Raw genomic sequence first — 27,322 nt, 5'->3', positions numbered from 1 at the left:
TAGAAAGTTTGAAAGTGGCAACGTTGCCTTATTGTTGTCCAAAAAATTGAGGTTAACTATTGGATGATGATACAGAATGGGAAGGGTTTTTAAAATTATTATTGGAGATGTTCAAAGAGTGGTGGAATTGTGAAATTATTTAACACTACATCCGAAAAATGCAGTATGCAGTACTAAATACGGTTCTTTAGTTGTACAAGTGAAAACGTTGTGTCTTTAATCGTGATTTTTCCCTTCGTCAATTCATCATGGATCATTGGCCAAAAGATGTTGGTATTTTAGCCCTAGAGCTGTATATTCCCTCTTTATACGTGGACCAAACCGAATTAGAAGTATATGATGGAGTCTCTACAGGAAAATACACAATTGGTTTGGGCCAAAAAAAGATGGGGTTTTGTACCGACAGAGAAGATATCAACTCATTGTGTCTTACCGCAGTTCAGAAATTAATGGAAAACTATAACATTAGTCCACAAGAAATAGGCCGTTTGGAAGTTGGCACTGAAACTATAATTGATAAATCAAAAAGTGTTAAAACAGTTCTTATGCAGTTGTTTGAACCTCATGGTATTACTGATATAGAAGGTGTAGATACAACTAATGCTTGTTATGGTGGTACAGCAGCACTCATCAATGCTGTGTCTTGGATAGAGTCTTCTTCCTGGAATGGAAGGTAAGTCCACAAAAATACTCTTTAAACATAATTGTAAAGGTACTCCAAGATTATCTATTACTACAATTCAAAAGTGCTATGAATTTCTTTATCAGGAGTGTTCAACACAGTAGAGAGTTCTTAGTTTTTTGGTGTTACAATAGTTATACATGTATTAATTCAAGTTGTGAGCATAAACTTCATAGGTTTAATTACTCAAAAAAAAATTATATATCTGTGAGTAGTAGGGGAGTACTAATTTTTCAGTTAGTTTTCAGAAAAACTCATTGGTGGACCTTTAGATCATAAAAACTTCTTGTTTGATTTTGTAAACATTAAAATTGGTAAATATCTATCAGAAAATCAACAAAAAGCTGTCTTTTCGTAGTGTTAGTTAATAACCTTTGTAATAATGACTGAAGTTGCTTGTAACATAGAGATCAGAAGTCCAATTTCAACCAATTCTGTTTAGTAGTTTATTACTTATTTTCTAATGTTTATCCTAGATACCACATGTTTAAACAACTGTTTGTGATCTGGTAGTGCTTGTAGATGAGTTATAAAAGTGGAATGAATTCTTGAAACTTTGAAATTTTAGATAAGTTGGAAAGTGAAGTGTTTATTTAAACATTATTGTTAAAAATTTAGTATAAAAGAGGAGGATTTTGGCTAATAAACAATAATAAATAATCTTCATTATATTTCCCAATACACTTTGTAATAAATTGTACTTAAAAGTAGATGTTGAAGGTTTGAAATTAATTAGAAGCAGATATCATAGTGTTCATAGATTTGAATCTGTATCAAACTTCGCGCATGAAAGTGTATCTTCAACTTTTCTTCTTCTCACCTCACCCTGCAATTTAGCATCATTTTATTTAGTTATTTTTTGTACTCCCTGAATAAATTACCAAAATTTTACCAATTGTTATTGCAATTTAATGATAATGTGTATCACTACAAAGAATAAAATTATTTATCTAAATTTTTAACAATAATTGTTGATTTTGAGAAGTTGCCTTAAAGTTTAGAGATCTCCATGTTGTTTCAACATTTGGGGAGCATACATGCAAAAACTGATAAATCCACTTTTTCCAATTTTGAGATAAAAGCCAAAAACTTGTACAGCAAAATCCCATAACAATTTAAAGAAACATCATATTGGAAATAAATAGTAGTTATAAATAAGTCATGTAATAAAATTCTAGAATTTTAATATATTTTAGCTTTTTTTACAGTTTTTATTTTTGATTTTTTTTTAATTTATCAGTTTTTGCTTGAAAACAGAAATTTATCGGTTTTTGCCTGAAAGATCTTTATGAGGACACCATATTTTTTTTTTGTTAATAAAAGAAAATAAACGAACTAGAATGTAGAAAACTATTTTTATTATAAGTATTTAACAATTTGAAAAAAGTAAAATCAAATCTGAAGCGTTGGTTCCTCTTCCAGGCAATCACATATCTCCTCTTCCTCATCCTCCTCATCCTTTTCATTTGAACTTTTGCCATTAAGCAATTCCCGGTACCAGTCAAGTTCTTGTAATTTCTCCCAATCTTTATCGAATTGTTGATTTAATAAGTGTTTAAGGGATTTTTTTTTCTTTTCCGGGGATACCCGAGTCAATTCTTTTTCTGGGATGGTCAACTCAATATCGGAAAATTTTGGTTTCAAAAGTTTTTTAAAATTTTCCAACCCACTAGTAAAATAATAGTTTTGGAATTATCGTATTTTTATGAATTTGCCATTGTTAAATTTTTTTATTACAATCTTCTTTGTATCGGCTAGCGCTTTCACTTTTTTCAAGGAAGCTCATTAATATTAAACAATCTCCAATCAGTGCCTATCTTTTTAACAACTCCAATTTGGTTGTAAATTTCTTCATATTTTTCACTAGAGAGAATTGTGGCTTTTTTGACGTGACAACGTCTTAAATTAGGTTGTGGCTCGGAGTCATTTAAGAAAAAGTGTAACGCCCGCTCACGTCTGTTACAGTGAGTCACCGAACGAGAGAGAGGCCCGCCGGACCGGCGAATGCCTTGCGTCTCTCTCCCACTCAAACATGATCGGTCCGCTGCGCGCGGCACTAGAGAATTAGACGCGTTGAATCGCTAAAGTTGAAAATCGTTGAAAGTATCGTCAGCTGTGTCTGTAGTGAAAATGTGGAGTGCTTACAGTGTCCTATTTTAGGGGGAACCACCAGTATCAGATATAATTTTAGGAAATTACCTAGGGACCTATATTCTTTTATAATATTGCTATGGATTTATCCAATTAATATTGAGCAATGATTGTAAACATTCTTTATAGTTTAAACTTCAATGAAAATTATTAACTGTGTCTAAAGACATATATGATATGAGGTATTTTACCCAAGAGTATTAAGTATAATGAATATACATAAAAACATAATTTTGTTTTCTTAGGATTTAACATTTTTTCAGCACATTATCTCAAATTCACACTTAAATCAATATGTTTTTACTACTTATTAGGTCTGTTGAATGTTTGTTCTTTACACAAAATTTAGTCTATACTTCATATTTATTAAAGGCGGTAAAATATACATTACAATTCAGTTGTTTATAAACCACTTTCAAAGCATAAAGAACCTTTTAAGCTTTGTTTATATTATTTTGTGTATATTAATTGAGTTAATTGGAGTAGCCCACTTTGATACAAAAATACAGTCAATTTATGGATATTTCAAGGTGACAATCTAAAAAAAGCTGATTTCCTCCCATGCATTTTATTAGAAACACTTGAAATTTAAAAAAAATTTAAAAATCGTAAGATGTAAGACCTTAATCGTGAGATCGTGAGATTTGTCTTCAATTCGTGAGTAGATTCGTCATTTACAACAACTACAACAATAAAGGTAAATAATTGTACACTAATATTTCATTATCGTAAACTATGATTGATTGATTAATTGTTAGATTGACACAAAAGTTGAGAAACTGAGTTTATAGCGGCAATTCTTTGTTCCTATTGTGCAATTTAATAATATTCATATCAATAAATATTCTACCGAGAAAAAGACGTTGTCACGTAAAATCTTCGCCCGTAAAACCGACTTTACAGGCAACCGATTTTTTTTTCTTAAAAGCTTTTCTAGTCTCCCAAATGCCCTGTCTGCTGGCAAATACGAATGGCCCCTGACTGGAAATACAAGTAATATTTCTGTTACTTGGAGCTTTAAATCTAGGCCAAAAGTACAGTGAATGAATAATATGGGAGTTTTTGTTTTGTCCACCGCATCCGTCGCAAAAGAGGCGAAGTGTTATAATATTATCGTACTCTAAAGAATCCAAATAATTTACAAGTGCAGAACCTATTTCAATTGATCCCCTACCTGCCTGATCTTCAGTCCACGTAAAAAAAGTTGGATGTTTGGGCTGGCTATCAACGCAGCAAAAAACATACATGCTAATCTGCTGTGCATAAAACGCATCATTAATAGGTGTTTTGGGCAAAGGCTGCACCTGCTGCATATCAAAGCAGAATGTAATGGAATTTTCAGGAGTTTCTTTTAGCAGACTATAAAAACATTAGCCCTCATTTCGTGGATGCTCAACTCAGTACAAAACTCTCTTTTCTTTAGCTCGTTAATTTTCGTTCTAATTTTGAATTTAAGTCTAGAACATTGTGCCCATACATCTGATGCTGGAGTAGAAAACCCAATGTTAAAATCATTAACGAATATCCTGCTAAACATCGAATAGTTTACATTATGTTCAGGGTCGCATTGAGTGAGGTACAGCCATGTAATTTCTTTATGCTTAGATCAGCGGCCAAATAAATTCGTCTTGTTTTCTTTCTATTACTTCTCTTCCTGGTAGTTTACCAATAAACTCTCTTATTTTATTCTTTTTGACAACAAATTTTGTGGACACGTGATCTCCACCCCGATTTTCTTTTGGGATATTTCCATCTGACAATGTTTTAGCAACGTAGTTTATGCGATTTTTTTTTAATATTCACACATTTCAAGAAAAATGCCTTGCATACCTGAACTTTTTTCTTGCTGACTCTTTTTGACAAGAAGTAGTGTACGGAAAAGTTACGCCCCTTGACTGCTCGTACTGTTGTCTATCTTTTCCTTTCAATTGGAACTACTGACATGTAATGACACAAATTGATATCCTGTTCCGACTTCACATTATTTTCAAAAATTTTGTAGTGCAATTGGAATTTCAATTTATTGCAGTGATAAGTAGAGCCATTATGTTTGCAAACTCTTGTAAAATTTTCAAATGAGGATCGCTATCACCATATCTAAAACAAAAAAATGGGTTAGGTAACGAACATCTTAATTTATTTTTTACCTGTTACCTTTGCATTTGCAATTTCTGCCTCTTGGTCCCACTTTTCTTTTTTTTTCCTATTTCCTATAGGAATTTCCAATACACTTGATTCCATTGTTAAAACTTAATACAATTATGTTGAATAACTGCTTAATACGTAATTCATAAACAACATAACATAACCTCTTAATCCTTTTCCCCTTATTTCCGACAACGTGATTAAGGTAACACAGTCCTCTGTCCTCTCGTTTTTAATTTACAAACTACTACCATAGGAAAAGAAGTATACTTCTTTGTTTATGCTACTACTATAAAACGAAGCCCAAAACAGCATAAAGAAACCTGCTATAAGTACGCACGATATTATAGATTTACATCATAGGAGGCGAATTAATTATTTAAAGATATATCGGGTTTTGCTTGAAATTTGGATTTATTAGCATTTGCTTGAACTGGTCAACTTTGTACATCATTTTAAAGGAAAAATATCGGTTTTTGTTGGAATTTTATATTCTAGAAACATAGAGGGCTGCTAAATTGATATGAATCCATATTCATGTTAAAAAATTCAAAAACTGGATTTATCGGTTTTTGTATGTATGCTCCTCATTTCCTCTATACTATACTTCTTAAAGTTTGGTGAATATTGCTTGCATAACTGCAATAACTCTTTTTTGAGTAAACCTTCTGGCACCACTATTTCTTTGGTTATTAACCAATCCCAGAGTACTGGCTGTCTCCATTTAGTGTTAGGTAACATTTGCTTTAATCTTGAATGGTAACTGGCATTGTCCATGACTATTACAGAATTGGTTGGTAAGTCTCCATCAACAAATCCTTTATCTCCTCCAATATGAGTAATAAAATCAAACAGCAACCTTTACCATTTGGAATTTTTTTTACTAAATGCCCTTCATTTATCCATGTTTCATCTAAATAAAAAATATTTTTATCTTCCCTCATCAATTTTCACATTTCCCTTAAATATTGCCTCCTCTCATAAACGAATCCTAATTCATGTAAAGTTTTCCACAATTATCTCCTTTAATGTTTGGAAAAGATTCGTCTTCATTAATGTCCACTAAAAGTTTATCCAAAGTGGGAATCCTTTTTTGTAAATAAAATGAATGAACTTTTCTTCGAATTGATTGTTTCACAGTATCATCTATATGAATGGGTTTTCTCTATGTTGATGTTTTGGTGGTTTTTGTAATACTTCCACTCCTTGATTGCTTTAAAAGTCTATAAATAGTTGCTTCTTCAACTCAGGTCATATCTGAACACTTAAAAACTTTACTCCGAACAGTACTTGTAAAATGTTCATGTACTTATATATCATATTATAATCACAGGACTTTACTAACACAACATATTAATCTTAACTAAAATGATTCAAAATCTGCAAAACAGTTCTGCCGCTTGGAAATTTTAATCCTTTCTAAGAACATATTCAGAACAATGCTGAATATTTTAGTTAACGTGAATGCTCGAATTGGTCAGCGAGTTCTCAAAAGGAATGGATATCACTGTTTTAAGATACAACCAACACAAGAACTATTTCCGAAAGATAACTTTAGGCGGATGAAGTTTTGTGAATTTATGGTACACTTTAAAAAATATTTTATTTTCTGACGAATCTTCATTTCCATTACATAAAAAACACAATCCATCCGTTGCAAGGTATTATTCTCGGAAAAATAAGCACCTCAGTGTTGCAGTGCGAACGCAGCATCCGCAAAAGTTAAATGTTTGGACTGGGATGTTAGGCGACCATATTGTTGGTCCATTACAGAATGAGATCATTCCGGCAGTTCGACGGATATCACTGTTTTAAGATACAACCAACACAAGAACTATTTCCGAAAGATAACTTTAGGCGGATGAAGTTTTGTGAATTTATGGTACACTTTAAAAAATATTTTATTTTCTGACGAATCTTCATTTCCATTACATAAAAAACACAATCCATCCGTTGCAAGGTATTATTCTCGGAAAAATAAGCACCTCAGTGTTGCAGTGCGAACGCAGCATCCGCAAAAGTTAAATGTTTGGACTGGGATGTTAGGCGACCATATTGTTGGTCCATTACAGAATGAGATCATTCCGGCAGTTCGACGTCTTCCCGTTAATTTTCAGGAGGTTTATTTCCAACAGGATGGGTGTTCCGTTCACAACTCTAGAGCAACTATTGACTTCCTCGATCAAACGTTTCCTTCTTCTTCTTCTCTTCTTCTTCTTTAGGTACCGTCTCCTCTAAGGAGGTTGGTAATCATCACAGCTATTTTCACTTTTGAGATTGCAGCTCAGAATAAGTCGACGGAACTGCAATTATTCCACTTTCTTAGATTGTTGAGCCAGGAGATGCGTCTTCTTCCAATACTTCGTTTTTCCTGTATTTTTCCCTGCATTATGGTTTGTAGCAACACATATTTATCCCCTCTCATAACGTGACCGAGATATTGTAACTTTCTTATCTTAATCGTATTCATAATTTCCATTTCCTTTGTCATCTTTCTGACGACCTCAACATTTGTTATTCAGTCTACCCAACTTATTTTTAATTATCTTCGGTAGGTCCACATCTCGAATGCTTCAAATCGATCGCTCACCCCTTTCTTTAAAGTCCAGGTCTCCACCCCATACAGCAGCACAGAAAACATGATCGAGTGATAAGTACACGTGGTACAATTAAATGACCCGCTAGATCTTGTGACTTAGCGCCTAACAATTTCTTTTTTTGGGGTTTTCTCAAAGAAAACATTTATAGGCATCAGTTTGAAAGGGCCACAAACCTAGTCGAATTAAGGGCAAAAATACTTCATTTCTCTGCAAGCATTACACCAGCCCTACTCCAAAATATAAGGAGAAATCTGTATGACAGATTTGGTTACTGTTTAGCACAAGGAGGTGGAATATTTGAGCCCTTAATTCATTAATCTGCTTTCCTAATTTTTATTTTTTGTTAGGTACATTTTATGAAGTTTGTAGGTTCTTAATTAGGTAGTATTTTTTATGTTTAAGTTTGGAAGAATTTTATTGTTTTTTTTTTAAATTGTATTCTTTCTTGTCTTTGTCCATAAAATTTGTACAATTTTCAGTGACAATAAAGCATATTACTTATTTACTTACATATTTATTTGTATTGCCATTAAGGATAAAAAATAACCAAAAAATTAGTTTTAGAGCATTATAAAAAATATACTCTAGAGATGGGATTGCAATAAATCTTAATTCCTATGGTCAACAAAACAATGTCGTTATCTGTATAAGGTTCTTGAACTCCTAAGGGGAGCATAGAGCTTCAGTGAAAACCTTCATTCCAAGACTTTCCTTGACCTCTTATCTTGTCCATGATGGATCTCCTCCAAGTTTGTACTGGGCAAGCTCTTTTTCTTCTTCCTTGGTGATTCCACTCTAGGGAATTTTTTTTTCTGAGTGTGTGACCAATCCAATCCCACTTTCTGGACTTTATTTGATGTTCTACCCTTTTTTGTTCATTCAGGTGTAGTAGATCTTCGTTTCTGATGATGTTAGGCCAGAAAATATGAACAATCCGTCATAGACGAATGATGGAGTTTTGATTATATGGATAAATGATTTATTGATATTAAAGTTTAACAAACAAAGAGTGTTTCATGACCATAAAAATTTTACTGAAATTTCAGGACAGAACATAGTAATTTTGTGACTTTGGCTGTTACTTATAAAAAACAATATTGCTACTTAAATTGATAAATATTTTTACTATTCTAGTAATTTGCCATTTAAGTAGGATCTTTCCTCTGTTTTTTACATTTGCCATTTTTTCAATGAATTCATTTATAAATATTCATTTTTTATACGAACTTGCGAGATATTTTGGACATTTATGAAAAGGAATAATATATAGATTTATGTTCTATTGAAGTTACTGAAGCTATGTATCCTGTACACCAGGGGTTCCCAAACTTTTTTGTACCACGCCCCCTTTTGTTGACATGAAAGTTTCTCGCGCCCCCACCCGTTAACAATAAATTGTATGGTCCTAGGAACAAAACAAAAACAAATAAGTATTACATAGAAAACAAAACATTTATTTATACTGCCAGAAGATACAATAATATCAGTTTTTATAAAATACAAAAATTATCAATAAATTAAATATACAGTGCGCGTCACGAAAAAGAGGCCACCTAGAATTTTGTAAGAATTTTTCAATAACTTTAAGTTTATAGGTCTATAGGTTTATAGCCGACAGGTCAATTAAGGGTAATAAGTTTGCAGAATTGATATCAGTTTTACGACTTCGGATAATGCATGTATTGTTGGTACCTTATTTTTCTTGGAATATGGCTATTCTGTTTTTCAAAACCTTTCACTAGTGTACAGTTGTTCGAAGAGTAAACTTGTGCAATTTTTAAATTAAAAACTATGGCTGAGAAATTTGCTAAATCTGTTTAAATTGTTACTTTGATTGGTAATGGAATGATTCAAAGAGAAGTGGCCAGACAGCTTGGAGTCAGTCGTTGTATGGTCCAAAAAATTTACCAACGATTCGTAGAGACTGGATCTTACAAACGACGACCAGGATCAGGCCCGAGAAGAATCACGACGGCCAGAGAAGACCGTTCTTTACAACGCACTTCTTTGCAAAATCGGTTCTTTACGGCTAGATCAATCCAAAACTGTTTTCAAAATGCTCACAGGTGGACTTTAAGCACTTCTACCGTGAGAAGAAAGTTGAGGGAATTTGGTCTAAGGGCTCGCTGTCCGGCAACAGGACCTTTGTTAACAGCAGCACATCGACAACGCCGACTACAGTTTGCTAGAGACCACGAGAGCATTGGACGATAGAAGATTGGAAAAATGTTTTGTTTAGTGATGAGTCCAGGATAGTTCTTTATGGCTCAGATGATCGCATCAAAACATACAGAAGTCGTGGGGAACGATATGCTGCTTGTGTTCGACGAGTACGTGTTGCTTTTGGAGGAGGTTCGGTAATGTTTTGGGCAGGCATTTCATTCGAGGGCCGTACTGATCTCGTATTTATTGATGGAGGAACGTTGAATGTACACCTATACATTACCGAAATTCTAGACGAGCATGGCTTTTTGCATTTTGCGCTAAGGCCTTCACCTCATTCCAAGACTTTCCTTGGCCTCTTATCTCGTCCATGATGGATCTTCTCCAAGTTTGTACTGGGCGACCTCTTTTTCTTTTCCCTTGGGGATTCCACTCTAGGGCAGTCTTTTCGATACTGGAACTATTTTTTCGGAGTGTGTAACCGATCCAACCCCACTTTCTGGACTTTCATTTTGTACCCTCTTTTGTTCGGTCAGGTGTGGCAGATCTTCGTTTCTGATGGTGTTAGGCCAGAATATACGGACAATTCTTCATAGACATTTGTTAACAAAGACCTGCAATTTGTCTGTGAGGGTGTTTGTCACTTTCCAGGTTTCACATCCGTAGAGTAGAACAGACATGACATTTGATCGGAATATTCGGATCTTTGTCCTTGTAGTATACTCGCCAGATCTCCAAACAGGGTTGAGCGTGCTGAAAGCTTGTTGGGCTTTTCGTATCCTCATACGAATATCGTCTTCTGTACCTCCGTTTTCTGTTATGACACTTCCAAGATACGTAAAGTTTTCTACATTTTCAATCTGCATATTGTCGATATTAAATAGCGTGTTGTTCCTTGCATTTATTCTCATGGACTTGGTTTTACTAATATTGATTTTCAAACCTTCAAACTTTCAAACCTGACGAAGAGATAGTGTGTATCAATATTCTAGTGACTTTTCTAAAATTTACCTATGTGCGGCCATTTATAGGGTTTTAAAAACGCCAGTAAATACGCAATATTGTTCAAAAGAACCTTTCTTTTATTTTGAGAATAAAATACCTACTCTGTAAAACTTTTAACAAGCATTTATTTAATGAAGGTTTCGCTAGTAATTATAATATACATCATTAAGGCTTTTTTATTTGCGTTCAATGTTGTATTGTATTTAAATTTCGAATGGAGTAGTCATATTGTTTATTATTTTTATAAATTTTTGATAGAAAGTATCGATATTCATATGAATGTCACTGCAAGAAAAGAACAAAAAAATACATATATTCCATTCTTATATAGTAAAGATACTTCAAGAGCTGTATGAGGATGATTTTGATTTGATAATACAGTTTTGTGAAATTACGTCTGAGCAGAAAAACGAATGGTGCATTTATGCATTACATCAATACTATTAATATTTTTTTCACATCACATCACATAAACATTGTGGAAGTCGCAACAATTTTAAGCAATATTTCAATATTATTTAATTTTATTGATTTTTCTACTGGTGCCCAAAATTCACCACTGGCAAAATACATCATTTTAACTAACTTCTTCTTCTTCTTCTTTTGGCATCATAACCCTGGATGGGTCTTTGCCTGTCTGGCTATGTCCTTCCATTCAGATCTCTCTTGTGCCCTTCTTCTCCATTGTCTTATGTTCATTGTTTTCAGGTCGTCTTCCACGTCATCTCGTTCTGGGCCTTCCTATTTTTCGCCTTCCTATGGGCTTCCATTGTAACATTTTCTTTGTTGTTTTTGCATCGTTTTGTCTCTGCACATGTCCCAGCCATGACAGTCTTTGACTTTTCACAAATCTTACAATGTCATAACCTTCATTTAACTCGTTAACGTCGTCGTTTCTCCTGATTCTCCATGTGCCATCTTCCTCTTGTACCGGGCCATATACTTTCCTCGATATTTTTCTCTCGAATGTCCTAAGTTGGACTTCATCTTTTTTCGTCATTACCCAAGTTTCACATCCATAGGTTACTACGGGTCTAATCAGTGTTCTGTAGATAGTCATTTTGGTTCTTTTGTCTAATAATTTCGATGTCATCAATCTTTTATTAGCATAGTATGTACGATTCCCGCTGGAAATACGTGCATTAATTTCGCTACTTACGGAGTTCTTCTGATTGATTTCTGTGCCGAGATATGTAAAGGCATCCACTCGTTCGATAGTATAGTTGTCTATTGTGATATTATTTTCATTGTCAGTTATTCTTTTGACTGTCATATACTTCGTTTTTGCTTCGTTTATTTTGAGACCTCTTTTTCTTGCTTCAGGATCAATTTGTTTGAACACTTCCATTAGTCGTGGCTTATTCGTACTAATGATGGCTACATCGTCTGCATATGCAGTCATTTTAACTAAGTACAGTTCATGAAGTGAGAACTGATCAAATTTGTAGTGAGCTCTACAAGAATGGTAGCGACGCCCTGCTACAAGCACTGCATAAACGTTTACTTCTTGTCTGCCAAAATGAGACCATGCCCTGTGAATAGTCTCAAGGTGTGATATGCCCGTTACATAAAAAAGGCGATCAGCTCCAGTGTGACAACTACAGAGGTGTAACCCTGTAAGAGGTATAAAACATTGGAATTTAACATTGAAACCCATCACCTATTCGTTGACTTATACTATACATACCTGTATACGTGGAAATCACCTAGAGACTACGGAGAAGACGTTATTATAAGAAACCAAATAGACTATATACTTGCTAATAAAAGATATCGAAATAGTTTCAACAGTGTTAAAACCTATCCAGGCGCTGATATTCAATCTGACCTCCTTTTGTGGGCGTGTATAGAACCAAGTTAAAGAAAACACGCGAAAAAACTGTAAAAAAATATGACATGAGTAAACCGAAATGTAGTGAAGTAAAAGAAATAATCAGCAAAACAATAAATAGAAAATTCAAAGAAATCGATAAATAATTAATAAAAGGATAGACGACATTAAAGACAATTTTATGAAAAACAAAGAAGGTACGAATAAGACATGGGTGACGACAGAGATTCTGCAGCTGATGGAAAAATGAAGGAAAACCAAGAACAATAACTCTATATCTAAAACACTACAATGAGATATACAGAGAAAGATCAGAGAAGCCAAATAGAAAAAACTGGAGAAAAAATGCTAAGAAATCGAAATTCTACAAAGTAAATACGACGACTTCAACGTGCATAAAAAAAACAGAAGAGTAAGTAAACTTGTTAATGACAACGGAGAGGTAATCGTGGACAATCGGGAGTATTGATAATACCTGGAAAAATTACATACGAAATTTATTTTTTGATGAGAGGGAGAACCAGTCCCCAATACCTACGGAAACAGGACCACCTATAGTAGTGGCAGAAATAAGAGCAGCCATAGTACCACATAGGTTTAAATATAAACATCTCGAAAACAAAAATCATGACCTATTTGGTACCCAACCAGAACATCAGTATTGGTGGGAAAGAAATAGAACTCGTAGATAGATATAAATACCTGGGACATGAAATTATGATTGGCAGGGATAACCAGACTCATGAACTGAAGAGAAGAATCGGCCTTGGGTGGGCAGCATTTGGAAAACTGAGAAACTTTTAAAAGTGAGCTGCCCACATGCCTAAAGAGAAAGGTATTTGATCAGTGCGTCCTCCCAGTCTTGACGTACGGAGTAGAAACACTTACCTTAACAAAACCAGCAGCTACCAAACTGAGAGTCACGCAGAGAAGAATGGAGCGGTCCATGTTAGGAATAACTCTGCGAGACAGAATAACCAACGAAGACTTCAGGAGAAGAACCGGAGTGACTGACATCATCGAGAAGATAGTCAGACTAAAATGGAGATGGGCAGGACACATAGCCAGAATGACAGATGGGCGATGGACAAAGAGGTTATTGGAATGGAGGCCAAGGGAAGACAAGAGAAGCGTCGGTCGACCACCTATAAGATGGACTGACGATTTAAGAAGACTCAATAAAAACTGGATGAGAGCGGCGCAAGATAGACGGGGTTGAAAACATGAGGCAGAGGCCTATGTTCAGCAGTGGACTCTTGAGGCTGGATGATAGTATCACTAAAAGAAGGGAGAGCTCCTACCAGACGGAGTACAGTCTGAATTTCTTAAACTTCTTAATGATGAATCTTTAAGAATACTATGTAAAATCTTCAATAATATCTATGATACAGACAATATTCCAAAAGATTCTCTCTCCTGATGCCAACATAATGTAGCTTGGCCTATTTTTAAAAATTTTAAACTGTTTGTCCTTGTGTAGTGTAGTGTAATGTGCAATTGTATGTTTATGACATTCTCAACGTTTGTTGGATAGGTCAAAATTTACGAAATGACTCTGAAGATGCTCTAGGAAGCAAAGGTATTTGGGCAAGATTTAATTAATAAACTGTGCTCGATATCTGCCTTTTATTTGATCAAAGTTCATTTATTCGAGCATTCAACCTTATATCAAATACAAAATTTATTAAAGCATCTTTATATATCGTAAAAATAGCAACAAACTTTCATTATTTAGGCTTACCTAATAGTAATACTCAATCAGTATCCCAAAACAAACAAAACCAGCTAATTCAAAACACAGTTTCAAATTGCTATAATCGGTTCACAATGTGTCGATAGCTCACTACAAGTTTAACCCTAATTAGTGAACTGGAATACAGAGAGGATAGGTAATACGATATAATAGTAAAAACCAACCTGAAACTGACGGTTTAAGATGTTTTCGACTAACCCACCTTGTATCTGAAGGAATACAATACCTTATAATCCTATTACGAAGGTATTTTGAATTGTTACAGATGACCGACCAGTGTCGTAGAGTATATGATTGAAACATTTATTTGAACTAAATAAATATATTTTTTAAATTGTACTTATGTAAATTGTATTTTTTAATAAAACTTCTTTATTTTATTCAAAAATAAAAAGTTCCTTGCCATTTGTAAAAGAAACATTTATTTAATTAAGGAGAAAGGCGCCAAATGTCGTCTGGCAAAAATAAATATTAGAACAGTAACTTACCGGCTTGGCGTCTAGACAGATATTAAGAATACAGAAATGCACTTCAAGTTATATTTGAGGTTTCACTTGTTGTTTAGTGGAATGGTAATTATGAGAGTGTCCAATGCCTCCCGCTGTCCAAACCCTCTCGGCGCTCCCCTTATATATATATATATATATATATATATATATATATATATATATATATATATATATATATATATATATATATATATATATATATATATAGTATCTTGTTATTGTACTTTGAGCTAATTCAAAAATCAGTTATTAATTTTATTCAAGTTCAATAAATTTATAAGAAAACAAAACATTAGTTGGTCCATATTGGGACCTGCCCCAGTGCGGCAGAGAAAACTGACGCAAAGCAGTCCCTGCATCTCTGTCTAATAGGCCGGGTTTATCGACCACGTGACCTTCTCATTTGTCATTTAGGTCACGTGGTCGATAAATCTGGCAAATTAGAAAGAAACGCAGGGACTGCTTTACGTCAGTTTTCTCTGTCGCGCTGGGGGAATGGGCTGGTATAGCAACGATCAGTCTATTTTGTAATATATGTCTATGGTGTTATCGGAATTGCGATTGTTGGGCCTCTATTTATTGAAGCAAATTCATCAGTCGATCTGTCGTTTCCGATTTTGTATATTATTTACTGGATTGAAGATAACAGTTTTCAAATTTTCATCCTATGTAAGAGATAAAATATTTACTGATAATCTTGGATGTAAATTACCTTTAATCAAGTTTATCATATTTACTAGATACTAGTATGTTATATTTGTTACAGATATGCGATAGTAGTGGCAGCTGACATAGCAGTATACGCTAAAGGATCCGCTAGGCCTACAGGAGGAGCGGGAGCAGTTGCGATGTTATTAGGTCCTAATGCTCCTTTGGTAATCGATAGGGGTGTTCGTGCGACATACGTGAAACACGCCTACGATTTTTACAAGCCGGACCTCACTTCTGAGTATCCGGTAGTCGACGGCAAACTGTCAATTCAGTGTTACCTAAGTGCTTTAGACAACTGTTACTCTCTTTACAAGAAAAAAGTGGCGGAGAAGCATAAAAAGGATGTTACGCTAAAGGATTTCGACGCGGTACTATTCCACACCCCTTTCTGCAAACTGGTTCAAAAATCCGTAGGACGAATGGCCTTAAATGACTTTTTACAGAAGCCCGACCTGTACCCGTCTCTCGAAAAGTTCCAAAAGGTGAAACTAGAAGACAGTTACTTCGATAGAGACTTAGAAAAGGCCTTCGTAGATGTAAGTAAACAGCAATTTGTAGAAAAAACGCAACCGTCACTTTTGGTAGCGACCCAAGTCGGTAATATGTATACGTCTTCTTTGTACGGAGGATTAGTATCGTTATTAGTGAATAAAGAGCCTGAGGTTCTCGCAGGTAATAAAATTGTTCTGTTCTCTTACGGATCGGGCTTGGCAGCCTCTATGTTTTCTGTAACGGTTAGTAATAACATTGATTCTCTAAAACGTATAATTTCAAATTCTTCGTTGGTGATGTCGAGGCTGGAGCAGCGGGTTAAATTTGAACCGAAAAAATTTGAGGCTAGCTTAGAACTGAGGCAGGAAACTTGTCACAAGGCTCCTTATGAGCCTGTCAGTAGTATAGAGGGCTATTTCCCGGGAACGTATTATTTGGTTAAAATAGACGAAATGCATAGAAGGTTTTACAATAGGATTCCTTCGCTCACCAACGGGTATTCGTAGTGTTTTGACTAGGTAGTATAAATAATAGAGAGTGGTATTACGTGTTAAGAAAGTTATGCTGCATTTCAAAACATTCCTGGATAAAAGTCTTTAAACTTTTGGTTATTAATTACATGCGGTTGTTAAGTGCATAGTAGGAATTTTGTAAAAAAATATATATATTTTAAAAAGCACATAACAATATAGAGTCTTTAATTAAGCGGTTCATATGACATGGATTATGTTGGCTTTGAGGAACTGTGATTGGTTGGAACGATTCTGTTTGCTGTACGTAAAAATGGGCCTCATCGCTGACTCGTCGATGAAAATTTGGGTCAGCTAGAACTTTTTACGGATGCAAGCACAAATCATGACGAAAAATTCGACAAGTTGTGGTCTGTGATAGGCCAAGCTCTTGTGAGCGACATGAAATCGATTGAATTGGATTCTTCCGCACACCCTAACAGACAGCGGCGATGTTTTCGGCAGATCTTGCGTTTCGTCGAAGTACGGATGTTGGTTGATTGTTTACTGAACCAGTGGACTCTTCGTAGAATGATTGTGGTGACTATCAAATTGGCGAAGCCTACGGAACGTTCACCGTACAGAACACACATTTTGCTAAAACAATTTTATCATTTGCACTTATTGGAGTACGTTATATCCATCCATAGTGATTTGGCACAACAGGCTAAATAAATGACAGTCGATTTGACTGATGTTGCTTGAACAGTATTGCCGCTATAAACTGTCAAAGGTAGGAAGTCCAAAGTAGAAGACACACACACATACATTTTTTTTGTAATAGAAATCGATATGGGCAGATTTCCCTTCATTACTTTTTATGCGTAATTTTTTATTATAAGTGCTTATTTTGTTAACAGCATTTTAAAGATGTCTAGTTGTTTCTTAGAATGATTTACCGACTGTTAGTATTGCAGTGTCATCTGCAAATATGGTCAGTTTAATATTTTCCATAACAAGGATGTCACAGGTATATAATAAATATAGTATGGGTCGCAGAACACTGCCCTGTGTGATTCCTGCTTTGATTGGTCGTAGTTCTGAATATTCACCTTCCTGTTTTAACTCTAAAAGTTCTGTCTTCCAATTAGCTGGACATAGTGAATAGAAAGATAGCTTTTGACTTTTAGTATCTAGCCTTTATACCACACTTTATCGAATGCTTTTGCTATGCATACGAAAAACCTGAGCATATTTTATTGTCTTCTAAAATATTTGTTATGCGATGTATTTGGTATATTCTTGAGTGTTTATTACAATATTATTCTTCTGTAGTAAACTTGAACACATTAACAATAGTTTCTCTTGATTGGGATCCTAAATGATTCCGCTTCAAAGAAATATTAAAATGCTTGCCAACACTACAGTGAATTTAACGTTAGGAACTCGATCTCTTCCGCTTAACGGTCAGAGAAGTTATTTCTCGCCTGTCATACCCTACTCATTTTTAGCTTCATACGAAACATATATGACATCCCAAAGGGCGCTGCATACTTGATTAGATATTTTGAATACAGCCGATTTCTCTTCTTCCATTGTCTCAGACCAATGCCACTGTTGCATTCTACTTTTTTTATTATCTTTATATCGTTTGATTTGAATTTTTTTATATCGATTTCACCAGTTTTTTTTTTCACCACTATTTTGTATGCAACCGCAAAATCTTCATTTTTGATTTATGTATGTCTGTGTAGAGTAGTTGTATCTTCCCTAAATATTTATTTATAATACCCATAACTTCAAGACATTTCTTAAAATAAACACCATAATGGCTTGTTGACAACAAGCTAATGACCACCAAAAAAAGATGATTTAATTTATTTTTAATGGGACAATTTAGAGATGATTTTGGTCAAAACAAATACTTGTTTGTGAGTCTCGTAAGGTTGGTTTTTGTTATTGAAAAAATGATAAAAATAAGCAGTCAACTTGTTTACAATTTAGACAAAAACTAGTGACGTCTTCCGATTGTCTTTCGACTTAATTAGATTAATAGTTATACATAATTAAATGGACGATAAAAACATTCGCATACTATGCAAATTATGCAGTCACAATCGTGAAGCAGCAAAAAGAGTTTTAAAAATAGCAACTAAACGAAAATATACAATGGCAACCTTAAACAAAATAGTCAAGCAATAAAAACAGACATTTGACAAAATAAGAATAATAACAAATTACATTCTATAGCGAGTGGTAATGAAAGAAAAATCATGAATAGATGGTCAACAAAGTGAAGAGTTAACTAACCATATATCTGCTAAGAAATGCTATGACCTCTGGACTATAAAAAAAATATTTCTTCATTAATTGGAGCTAAACAGCGTTCCACGTTAAGAAAATAACATTGCGGAGATAGGGCCATGTATTTCTTATGGACGATAGAAGCGCAGCGATGCCACGATGAACACAAGGACGATTCAGGGTTGTATAATTTGTATTTTCGTTTTCACAGACATGAATTAAATAATTGTTTTTTAACTTTTTAACGTAATTGACCAAAAGTGTCCATTCGAAACAAGAGATGAAAAGTAGGGAAAATGATTTTAATTAAATAAATAGTATTTACAAAAGACAATTTTATTTTATCTTATTTTAATTATAGTAACGACAGTTTATTTGTTTTTCGGTAAGACTATCATATACCATGAATCATAGAAATCAGTAGAAAATATTGCTTAGTTAAATCATGCACTTCGCCGGCTATTAAAGATTTAAAAGCAAATAAACGGACCGCTTGGAATGCGTATATCTAATTACTAATTGCAACTTAAAATAATACGGTGTGCGTATGTCAGCGATTTTATGTCGTTCTCTGAGACTACATAATGATAATAAGGATTTGTGGTTCTTCAGTTGTTATTCTGACTTTACAGTTAAATGTTAATTGGAAATGGAAATGGAAAACGCCCGATGTAAAGTTTGGGACGTGTATTAACTCGTCCCCGGGATTAAAATTACCAATTTGGTTAATCCCCTACCTGAAGTAACATACATCAATTTGTTCCCGAGAATAGCAGGTAAATAAAAATAGATTCCTGATTATTATGACTCAGTATTAAAGTATCATGTCACCGTTGAAATTTTAATATAGAAATAAAGTAAAAAAAATTAAACATGCAGCGAACTATTTTGGAATTTGTACCATTAATATAATAATTTGCTATTTTTGCAAAGAAGGAAAACATTTGTTAGACACAATATCGGGTAATGAACACAAAGTCTTCATCTTTTATTGTCTTAGTAGTTACTTATTGTTTTTATAGACGCAATAGCATCTGTTCTACTTATGGTTCTATTTTTTGGTAAAACAGTTAGAGTTTTTCTTCTGTTCTTATAAATAGTGTTACGAATATAGTGAATGTCTTTGACTGTTAAAGTATTTATTCTAGTAGTGTCATCCTGAACCATAATTTTACTTGAATTACGTACAAAAAAGCATATAAAGTTATGCAGTTGACTTAGTTGTGATGAGGTAAAGAAAGTGACGGAAATATAATAAAAAGATCGAATCTTAACAACAGTAATAAACGTTGATGAATTTGTAATGTTTTTGAATGAGAATTGAAACTATATATGAGAAGAGTCAATCAAGAATTAACAAACTACCACAAAATCTGTGATATATAAATCAATTTGTAGACTGTTTTACAGAAATTATATCGGACAAACAGAGAGAACATTAAAAAACGTGTCCAAGGACACAATTTTTACAAAAACCATCAATTTCCCGTGTTTATTATCCCTACATAAATAGTATTAATACGTTTTGTGGAAATATACCTATATCATTATCGAAAATAAATTTGCATAGTAACTACCGCTCTGATTCTAGTCAAATAGTGAAGGAAATGCTAAAAAAAGATTTTGAATCAATTTATTCTGACTTTTTCTTCAGTCATGTTTATATTCAGGAACAGAAACATATACAAAAGTATTATATTTAAAATTCAGTCATATTGTTAAATAAATAATGAGGATATTAAAATGTTTGTACAAAATATTCCTAGACTTGTTACGTGTGGTTTGGGGAATGTTATGGAAATGCAGCATAAAATTTCTGTTGTTAAAATTTCGGAAATGGAATTATATATTATAGAGCTCAAATTTCTATTCAAGTGCCTGTTCAATACACTATTCGGTGAAAGTAGGTAATCACTTTCATTTTTAACATATTGACAAATTTATATCTTATAGTCCAGGCGATTTAGACGAAATTTGGTCAAATGTGAAATAAAAATGTATTTTTGTAAATAAACCTTCAAAATGGTTATGAGATCTGTTTTTTTGTGGCTATCGAAATAGTAGAAATAAAACATACTAATTGAGTTAACCCTTTACCGCATGAATTTTTGTTTTTTTTTTAATAAATTCTCAGATAAAAATTTTAATTCTATTTTCACGTAAAAATATCGAATAAATCTAGCTCTAGGAAAACTTATTGACAAAAAAAGTTTTTTGGTTCAAAATATGGAACATGATGCAACAATATAATATTAAATTCAAACTAGTTTGAAGGAGTTTCTTTTTTTATTAAGACACAACGGTATTGTGCATTTTGTGCACATTATATGTTTTCCCCGTTCAGCCTAGAACTTTGCATCTTGACTTAGTGCTCCCATGCCAATAGGGAAAATGATGAAATGATCTTTACGGATGTCTTCTTGGGGTAGTGGGTCCCTTTTTCGTTTACACTCGTACTCGTACATCTGCTGAAGGCTACTACTTGACGGTCTTCCTACTCTGTTCTGTTTAGTTGGTTTTCCACTTTGCATATAGCATCGGCTTTTGCCAGTTTGGTATCCCAAAGGGGTAAATCAAATTTCTTTGCTATTCTGGCTAATAACCAACAGTTCACGGCTGTCATATTAGTGAAATATTCATAAATGATATTTCTTCTACCTGATTTTCTATTTTCACTTTCACCCAATTATGAGATTTCTTCCTTTTATATCACAGTCTTTCAGACAAAGAGGTATCATTATCTGAAGAATCTGAGGATGTGGTAGGAATGACAGTTTCCTTGACATTGCTTGGTAACTCTTCACGCTCCTCATTGTCACTATCTTGACACAATATCATCTCATTTGTGCCATCTACGTCGGAGAGATCTGATTCTTTACTATTAGTACTATCTGGTATTCGAACTGCACTCATTGTACCATAAAGGAGTTTTGAATCCATACCTACGAAAACAATCAATGAATCTATAACTTACGTGAGATGGAGTGAGAAACACCTGTTTAAAAAGAGAGAGGTATATTAGGTCCGCCCTTTATATCGTCGAAAATGCATTAGCCCCCTTTCAGACGAGGATACTGTATCCGAGATACTGTATGCGAGATACAGAATTTTCGATGGCGGCTGTATCGGATTCACGGGCATGCTCGTCAGTATGAAAATAGTAGCAGTGCAGTGCGGTTATATTTTTGGATTATGGATGTAGAAGAGTGTGTTATGCTGTGGTCCATATTAAATAAAAAGAAACTGAAAAGACGACGTAATTTGTGGGTTCATCCTATTGTAGAATTAAGAGAAACCAAGGGAACGTATAGTTTGCTGTATCAAGATTTATTGCAAGATCCATCGAAGTTTTTTAATTATTTTCGAATTTCTGTGAAGTCGTTTGAAGAACTTCACAAAATTTTGGAAATTCAATTCATTCAAGTAAAAAAGACACAACTATGCGTAGAATTATTTCATCAAAAGAACGGCTTTCTATGACTTTTTAAAGTTAAAGTCTATGACTTAAATTTAAAATAAATATGTGTACTTATCTCCAATTTGTAAATTGTTTATCTCGCCCTAAATAAAAAATTCGTATTCCTTTCACAATAATGTAGTTTGATATTCGTTAAATAATCAAAATAATCAATTAGCAAACTTTTAAAACTAAACTGTATACGTATGAAACAAAATATTAAACTATTCTACTATGTATTTATAATAAAAACATGTTTATTTCTTACCATATTCATTTTGCTGTACTGCAGTCATGGTCTCAAAATTGTCGCTTAGAATTTTCGACCCAGCACTGCTGCTTTTTATTTCTATTGCAGTAATCTGGCGATGCTGTATCCCATAGACAGGGATTTGATTGTACCAAACAAATAAATTTGTCACTATCAAATACAGTACGCTCCATTATTTAACTATATTCAGAAAACACCGTCTTTCTTTCGTTGCTCATTCACAATTATTCGACAGAAAATCGCGCGTCTATGGAATGTGGTGCAAAAGTATTCGTGTCTTAAAGCGTTCATTTTAACGTAATGTTTCTTCTGTATCTGGGATACGCATTCAGTCGTCGGCGACAGGAAAGTCCGAGATACTGAATTCGGTATCTCGCATACTGTATCTCTCGCGCGTCTAGTGTGAAAAGCTCCATTTGAGTCTATGTAATATCTGCGTCTCGGATACGCGTATCTCGGATACAGTATCCTCGTCTGAAAGGGGGCTTAGTGGAAATAATAAATTCAACAGAAGAGGGGACGTTGCCAAACTTGTTGGTTTTATTTGACGTGTCGTCTTTTTACCATTTGAACAATGTTCTAAGATAATCTAATTTGGGCGAATTGATTTAAATGGCAGCTTAGGTTAAATGGTTCTTGGGTTGGTCTTTCATAAATCATAATAGAGACAGTACTAGTAAAGCATTAGGAAGGAGTAGGTGTATTATATTAAACTTAAACTGGTCGAAAAATTACGTCGTTTAATTAAAAATGAGATATTTGGTATTTTCAAAATATTCCTCACTGTTTTCGCATTCAAATCAACTTCATCGGCAATTTATTTACTTAAACACGACGTCGCTTCAGCCAATGCACAAACTTAAATTTCTCTAATTTCTCGTTATTGAGAAATTTTCTTTTTGCTGATCTGTTGGACAGCATTTTTTACATCTGCCATTAGTACAGCCACACTTTTCAAATTGATGAATAATGGCCAAAGTACCATTTTATTATTTGTACTTGTTCTTCTGTTGTATAAACAGTCGGCATATCAAATTTTTATCTTCACACTTACACGGTTACCTCCAAAAAGAAATACTGTCTCGTATACCGTTTACCATTGAAGAGAACGGACGAATGGCGATGTTGCCAAAATTATGTTGTGTTATTGGAAATTAGGTTGCAATTTTGTCAAATAAAAATGCGAATCTGTAAATTTCTCATGGGTTTAAGAAATTTTGTACCAGTATTTGTGTCAATTAGTGTTTAATTTTTAATATCATCATCCAGTTTTGAATGGCAATATAGCCGCGCCACTGATCGCTAATTTTTTGAATCAGTTCAATGTTTTAATACAAATATGTAATAAGGCAACCCTGCTGTTTCTTACGTATAAGCTGGATCGGAAATAATCGTCTGGCGTTCACTAATGGGCGTGCATGAGAAATGTGGAGGGGGGCCAAGGGGAAATATGATTGTTATCTTTGTTTATTCGTTGAAAATATGATTTTATATCTGTGTTAGATATCCTGTTAAATTCTACTATACCGACCATACACTTTTACCTACACCGTATAGGACAAACCGCTTTTGGGATTTTCGGGAGACTTTCAACATTCATAATTTTTAGTACTTAGCTGGAGAAGATATCTAATATCACAATATGATGAATTTCAATTTTTTTCTCGCCGTAGAAAACGCTTTATCATGAAAAATATCCTCAAACTTCGAACACTGTTTTACGTGGTTACGTGTTTTACGGCATACAGCTACGACAAAAATTGAGTTAATTTAAGTAATTGAGTTAAGAAATTTCATGTAACAATAAAACACTGAAAACTTCGTTTTCAAACTTCCACAAAATTTATTTTAAATTCTTATCACTACAGCTGTTTCGGCTGATTGCCTTTCTCGAGTGATCTGTTTTTGGTATGGGTTTACACTTTATAGTCTCTAATGAAATAGGTTGAGGAGGGGAGAACTGTTTGTCTCAAGCTGGTCATTCAGAATTATATCTGTGTTTTTTAATTTGTTGATTTCCATAGATTCTAACAAAGATAGCTTAAGGCCTTTATTTTGAATGTGGAGAATTTTAAATTCGTCATTAAAAGAATGATTATGATCTAGAAGGTGAAGTGCGTATGTAGAATCTGTTTTTCTATTATTGAAAGCCCTTTTATGTTCTGCTATTCGTTTATTAAAATTTCTACCTGTTTGACCAATGTAAGTTTTTGGGCAGTAGCCACATTTAAGTTTGTACACACCACTGTGTAAGTGTTTTTTATGTTGGCTCTTGTTGTTTTTAATATATTTGCTTAGGTTGATATTTGTTCTGAAAGCTGGTGTACAAATAACAACCTAACAACAAAACAAATAACAACCTAAGCAAATATATTAAAAACAACAAGAGCCAACATAAAAAACACTTACACAGTGGTGTGTACAAACTTAAATGTGGCGACTGCCCAAAAACTTACATTGGTCAAACAGGTAGAAATTTTAATAAACGAATAGCAGAACATAAAAGGGCTTTCAATAATAGAAAAACAGATTCACTTTCTAGATCATAATCATTCTTTTAATGACGAATTTAAAATTCTCCACTTTCAAAATAAAGGCCTTAAGCTACCTTTGTTAGAATCTATGGAAATAAGCAAATTAAAAAACACAGATATAATTCTGAATGACCAGCTTGAGACAAACAGTTCTCCCCTCCTCAACCTATTTCATTAGAGACTATAAAGTGTAAACCCATACCAAAAACAGATCACTTGAGAAAGGCAATCAGCCGAAACAGCTGTAGTGATAAGAATTTAAAATAAATTTTGTGGAAGTTTGAAAACAAAGTTTTCAGTGTTTTATTGTTACATAAAATGAATTTCCATCAAGTAACAGTCGAATCCATCAATTATTATGATTTTATTATATTTTGAAACAATTTTCGATGGTTTATTTACAAATATACAGAGAACCGATTTTAGACAATCCAAAATACCTGGATGGATCCCTTTATGGAACTTTTTATAATCCATGATAACTCTTTAACGTAAATCTTAAATATACCTAACTGTTATATATTTTAACTTACTCAAAAAGGGTTGTTTTTTAGACTTTTTTTCACATATCTTATTTAAGTTGCAATATATATATTATACAAACATTTATTATGCAGTTGTAGATTTCTTGTTAATTTATTTATGTTGAAGCGTATAAGGATGACTACCAGAAATTTTTGTTGCGCAGTAGTTTGTTTTTTAGTTTTTAAGTGGTGCTAAAATGTTATTCGTAGGATGTACCAAAGTGGCTACCTTATGTTGTTACTTCTGAAATACAGGTATTTTTTAAAAACCAGACTATTGTTTTTTATTTCTCCTATAACGTGACCTTGTGCAACAGGTAATAAATTAATCAGTAGCCAGTAAATCATTAATTATCATTACTAAGGTTTTGGAATCTCATATAAGGGGTGTAAAATCAAAGTTGGCAATCTCCCATTTCCATAACTTTGGGAAATCGCGAAACTGTAGAAAATTAAATTAAAACAATGAAACTGATGAAGAATGATATAAAATTTGGTTTGTGATGGGATGTCCAGAAAGACGAGCTTAAGAAATTATTTCTTTTTCTTTTTTTTTAATATTTTTGGTTGCAATGCTTGGAGATCGGCGGATATGAAAATGATCTATAAAGATATTGCCAGTTGTGAAACTAATAAAACATCATTGTGTCGGTTACTTAGTGAAAAAAAATTATTTTGATATTAAACAATAATATAATATGTAAACAATTTATATACATATCACTTAAACTAAAATATCCGGAAGTTCGGATATATATTCACAGGTTTCGACAGACTCTAACTCTGGAACAGGATTCTCCAAGTAGTTCTCGTTTGCTTATTGTTCATCCCGTTGAAAAGGCTCTTTATAGTAGTTAAGCCGATCGAGTTGTGTCCAATCTAACCCAAAATGTTTGGTCAAAAGATTCGCACGTCAGGCAGTTTTAAATTATTTACTTTGTGAGCATCGCGGAGAAGTTTTTCTGAATTCTTCTTCTTCTTCCTTTGCCCTATCCGTTTCGGACGTTGGCTATTAACAAGGCTATTTTGACTTTGTTTACGGCACCTCTGAACAGTTCGGTCGATGTTAGTCCGAACCATTGTCGCAGGTTATGCATCCATGAGTGTCGTCTTCTTCCCGGTCCTCTCCTACTGTCGATTCTTCCTTGGACTATTAACTGTAGCAGCCGGTACTTAGTATGCCTCATGACATGTCCGAAGTACTCAAGCTTCCGTTTCTTTACGGTAAGATTATTTCTTTGCTTTTGCCTATTCTCTGCATTACTTCCACGTTAGTGATGTGGTCTGTCCAGGATATCCGAAGAATACGGCGATATATCCACAGCTCAAAGCAATCTAGTTTCTTCAGGGTGGCTTCCGTTGTGGTCCATGCCTCTGCTCCATAGAACAAGACCGGAAAGACATAACACTTGACCAGTTTTAATTTTAGTTCCATTGAGATTTTGCTTGTGAACCACTTTTTCATATTGTTGAACGCGTTTCGCGCTTTTTCAATTCGTGATCTTATTTCTGTTGACTGGTCCCATTTTGTGTTGACTGTGGTTCCAAGGTATGTGTATGTCTCCACTTGTTCTATTTTTCGGTTGTTTAATGTCAGTTGCATCGGAGGTTGTTGTGTTCTGCTGATGAGCATGCATTTAGTTTTGGTTGTATTGAGTTCTAAACCATATTCTTGACTTGCTGTGTGTATGCTTTGCATGAGTCTTTGAAGCTCGTTGCAGTCATTTGCGATAATAACTGT

The 27,322-nt window shown here is 33.9% G+C and overlaps 1 protein-coding gene across 1 annotated transcript; it reads left to right on the top strand.

Annotated features, from left to right (window-relative positions):
• Positions 1-45: 45 nt before the first annotated feature.
• Hmgs (hydroxymethylglutaryl-CoA synthase) lies at positions 46-25,855 on the top strand. Its single transcript, XM_072540060.1, has 2 exons — positions 46-673; positions 15,606-25,855. The coding sequence occupies exons 1-2, from the start codon at positions 249-251 to the stop codon at positions 16,546-16,548; spliced, it is 1,368 nt and encodes a 455-aa protein (XP_072396161.1). The 5' UTR covers positions 46-248; the 3' UTR covers positions 16,549-25,855.
• Positions 25,856-27,322: the final 1,467 nt, after the last annotated feature.

The sequence above is a fragment of the Diabrotica undecimpunctata genome, chromosome 8, assembly GCF_040954645.1.
Source record: "Diabrotica undecimpunctata isolate CICGRU chromosome 8, icDiaUnde3, whole genome shotgun sequence".
In the NCBI taxonomy this organism is placed as follows: Eukaryota; Metazoa; Arthropoda; class Insecta; order Coleoptera; family Chrysomelidae; genus Diabrotica; species Diabrotica undecimpunctata.
Note: the sequence above shows the minus strand (reverse complement) of the source record. Positions and strands in the feature narration are given on the sequence as shown.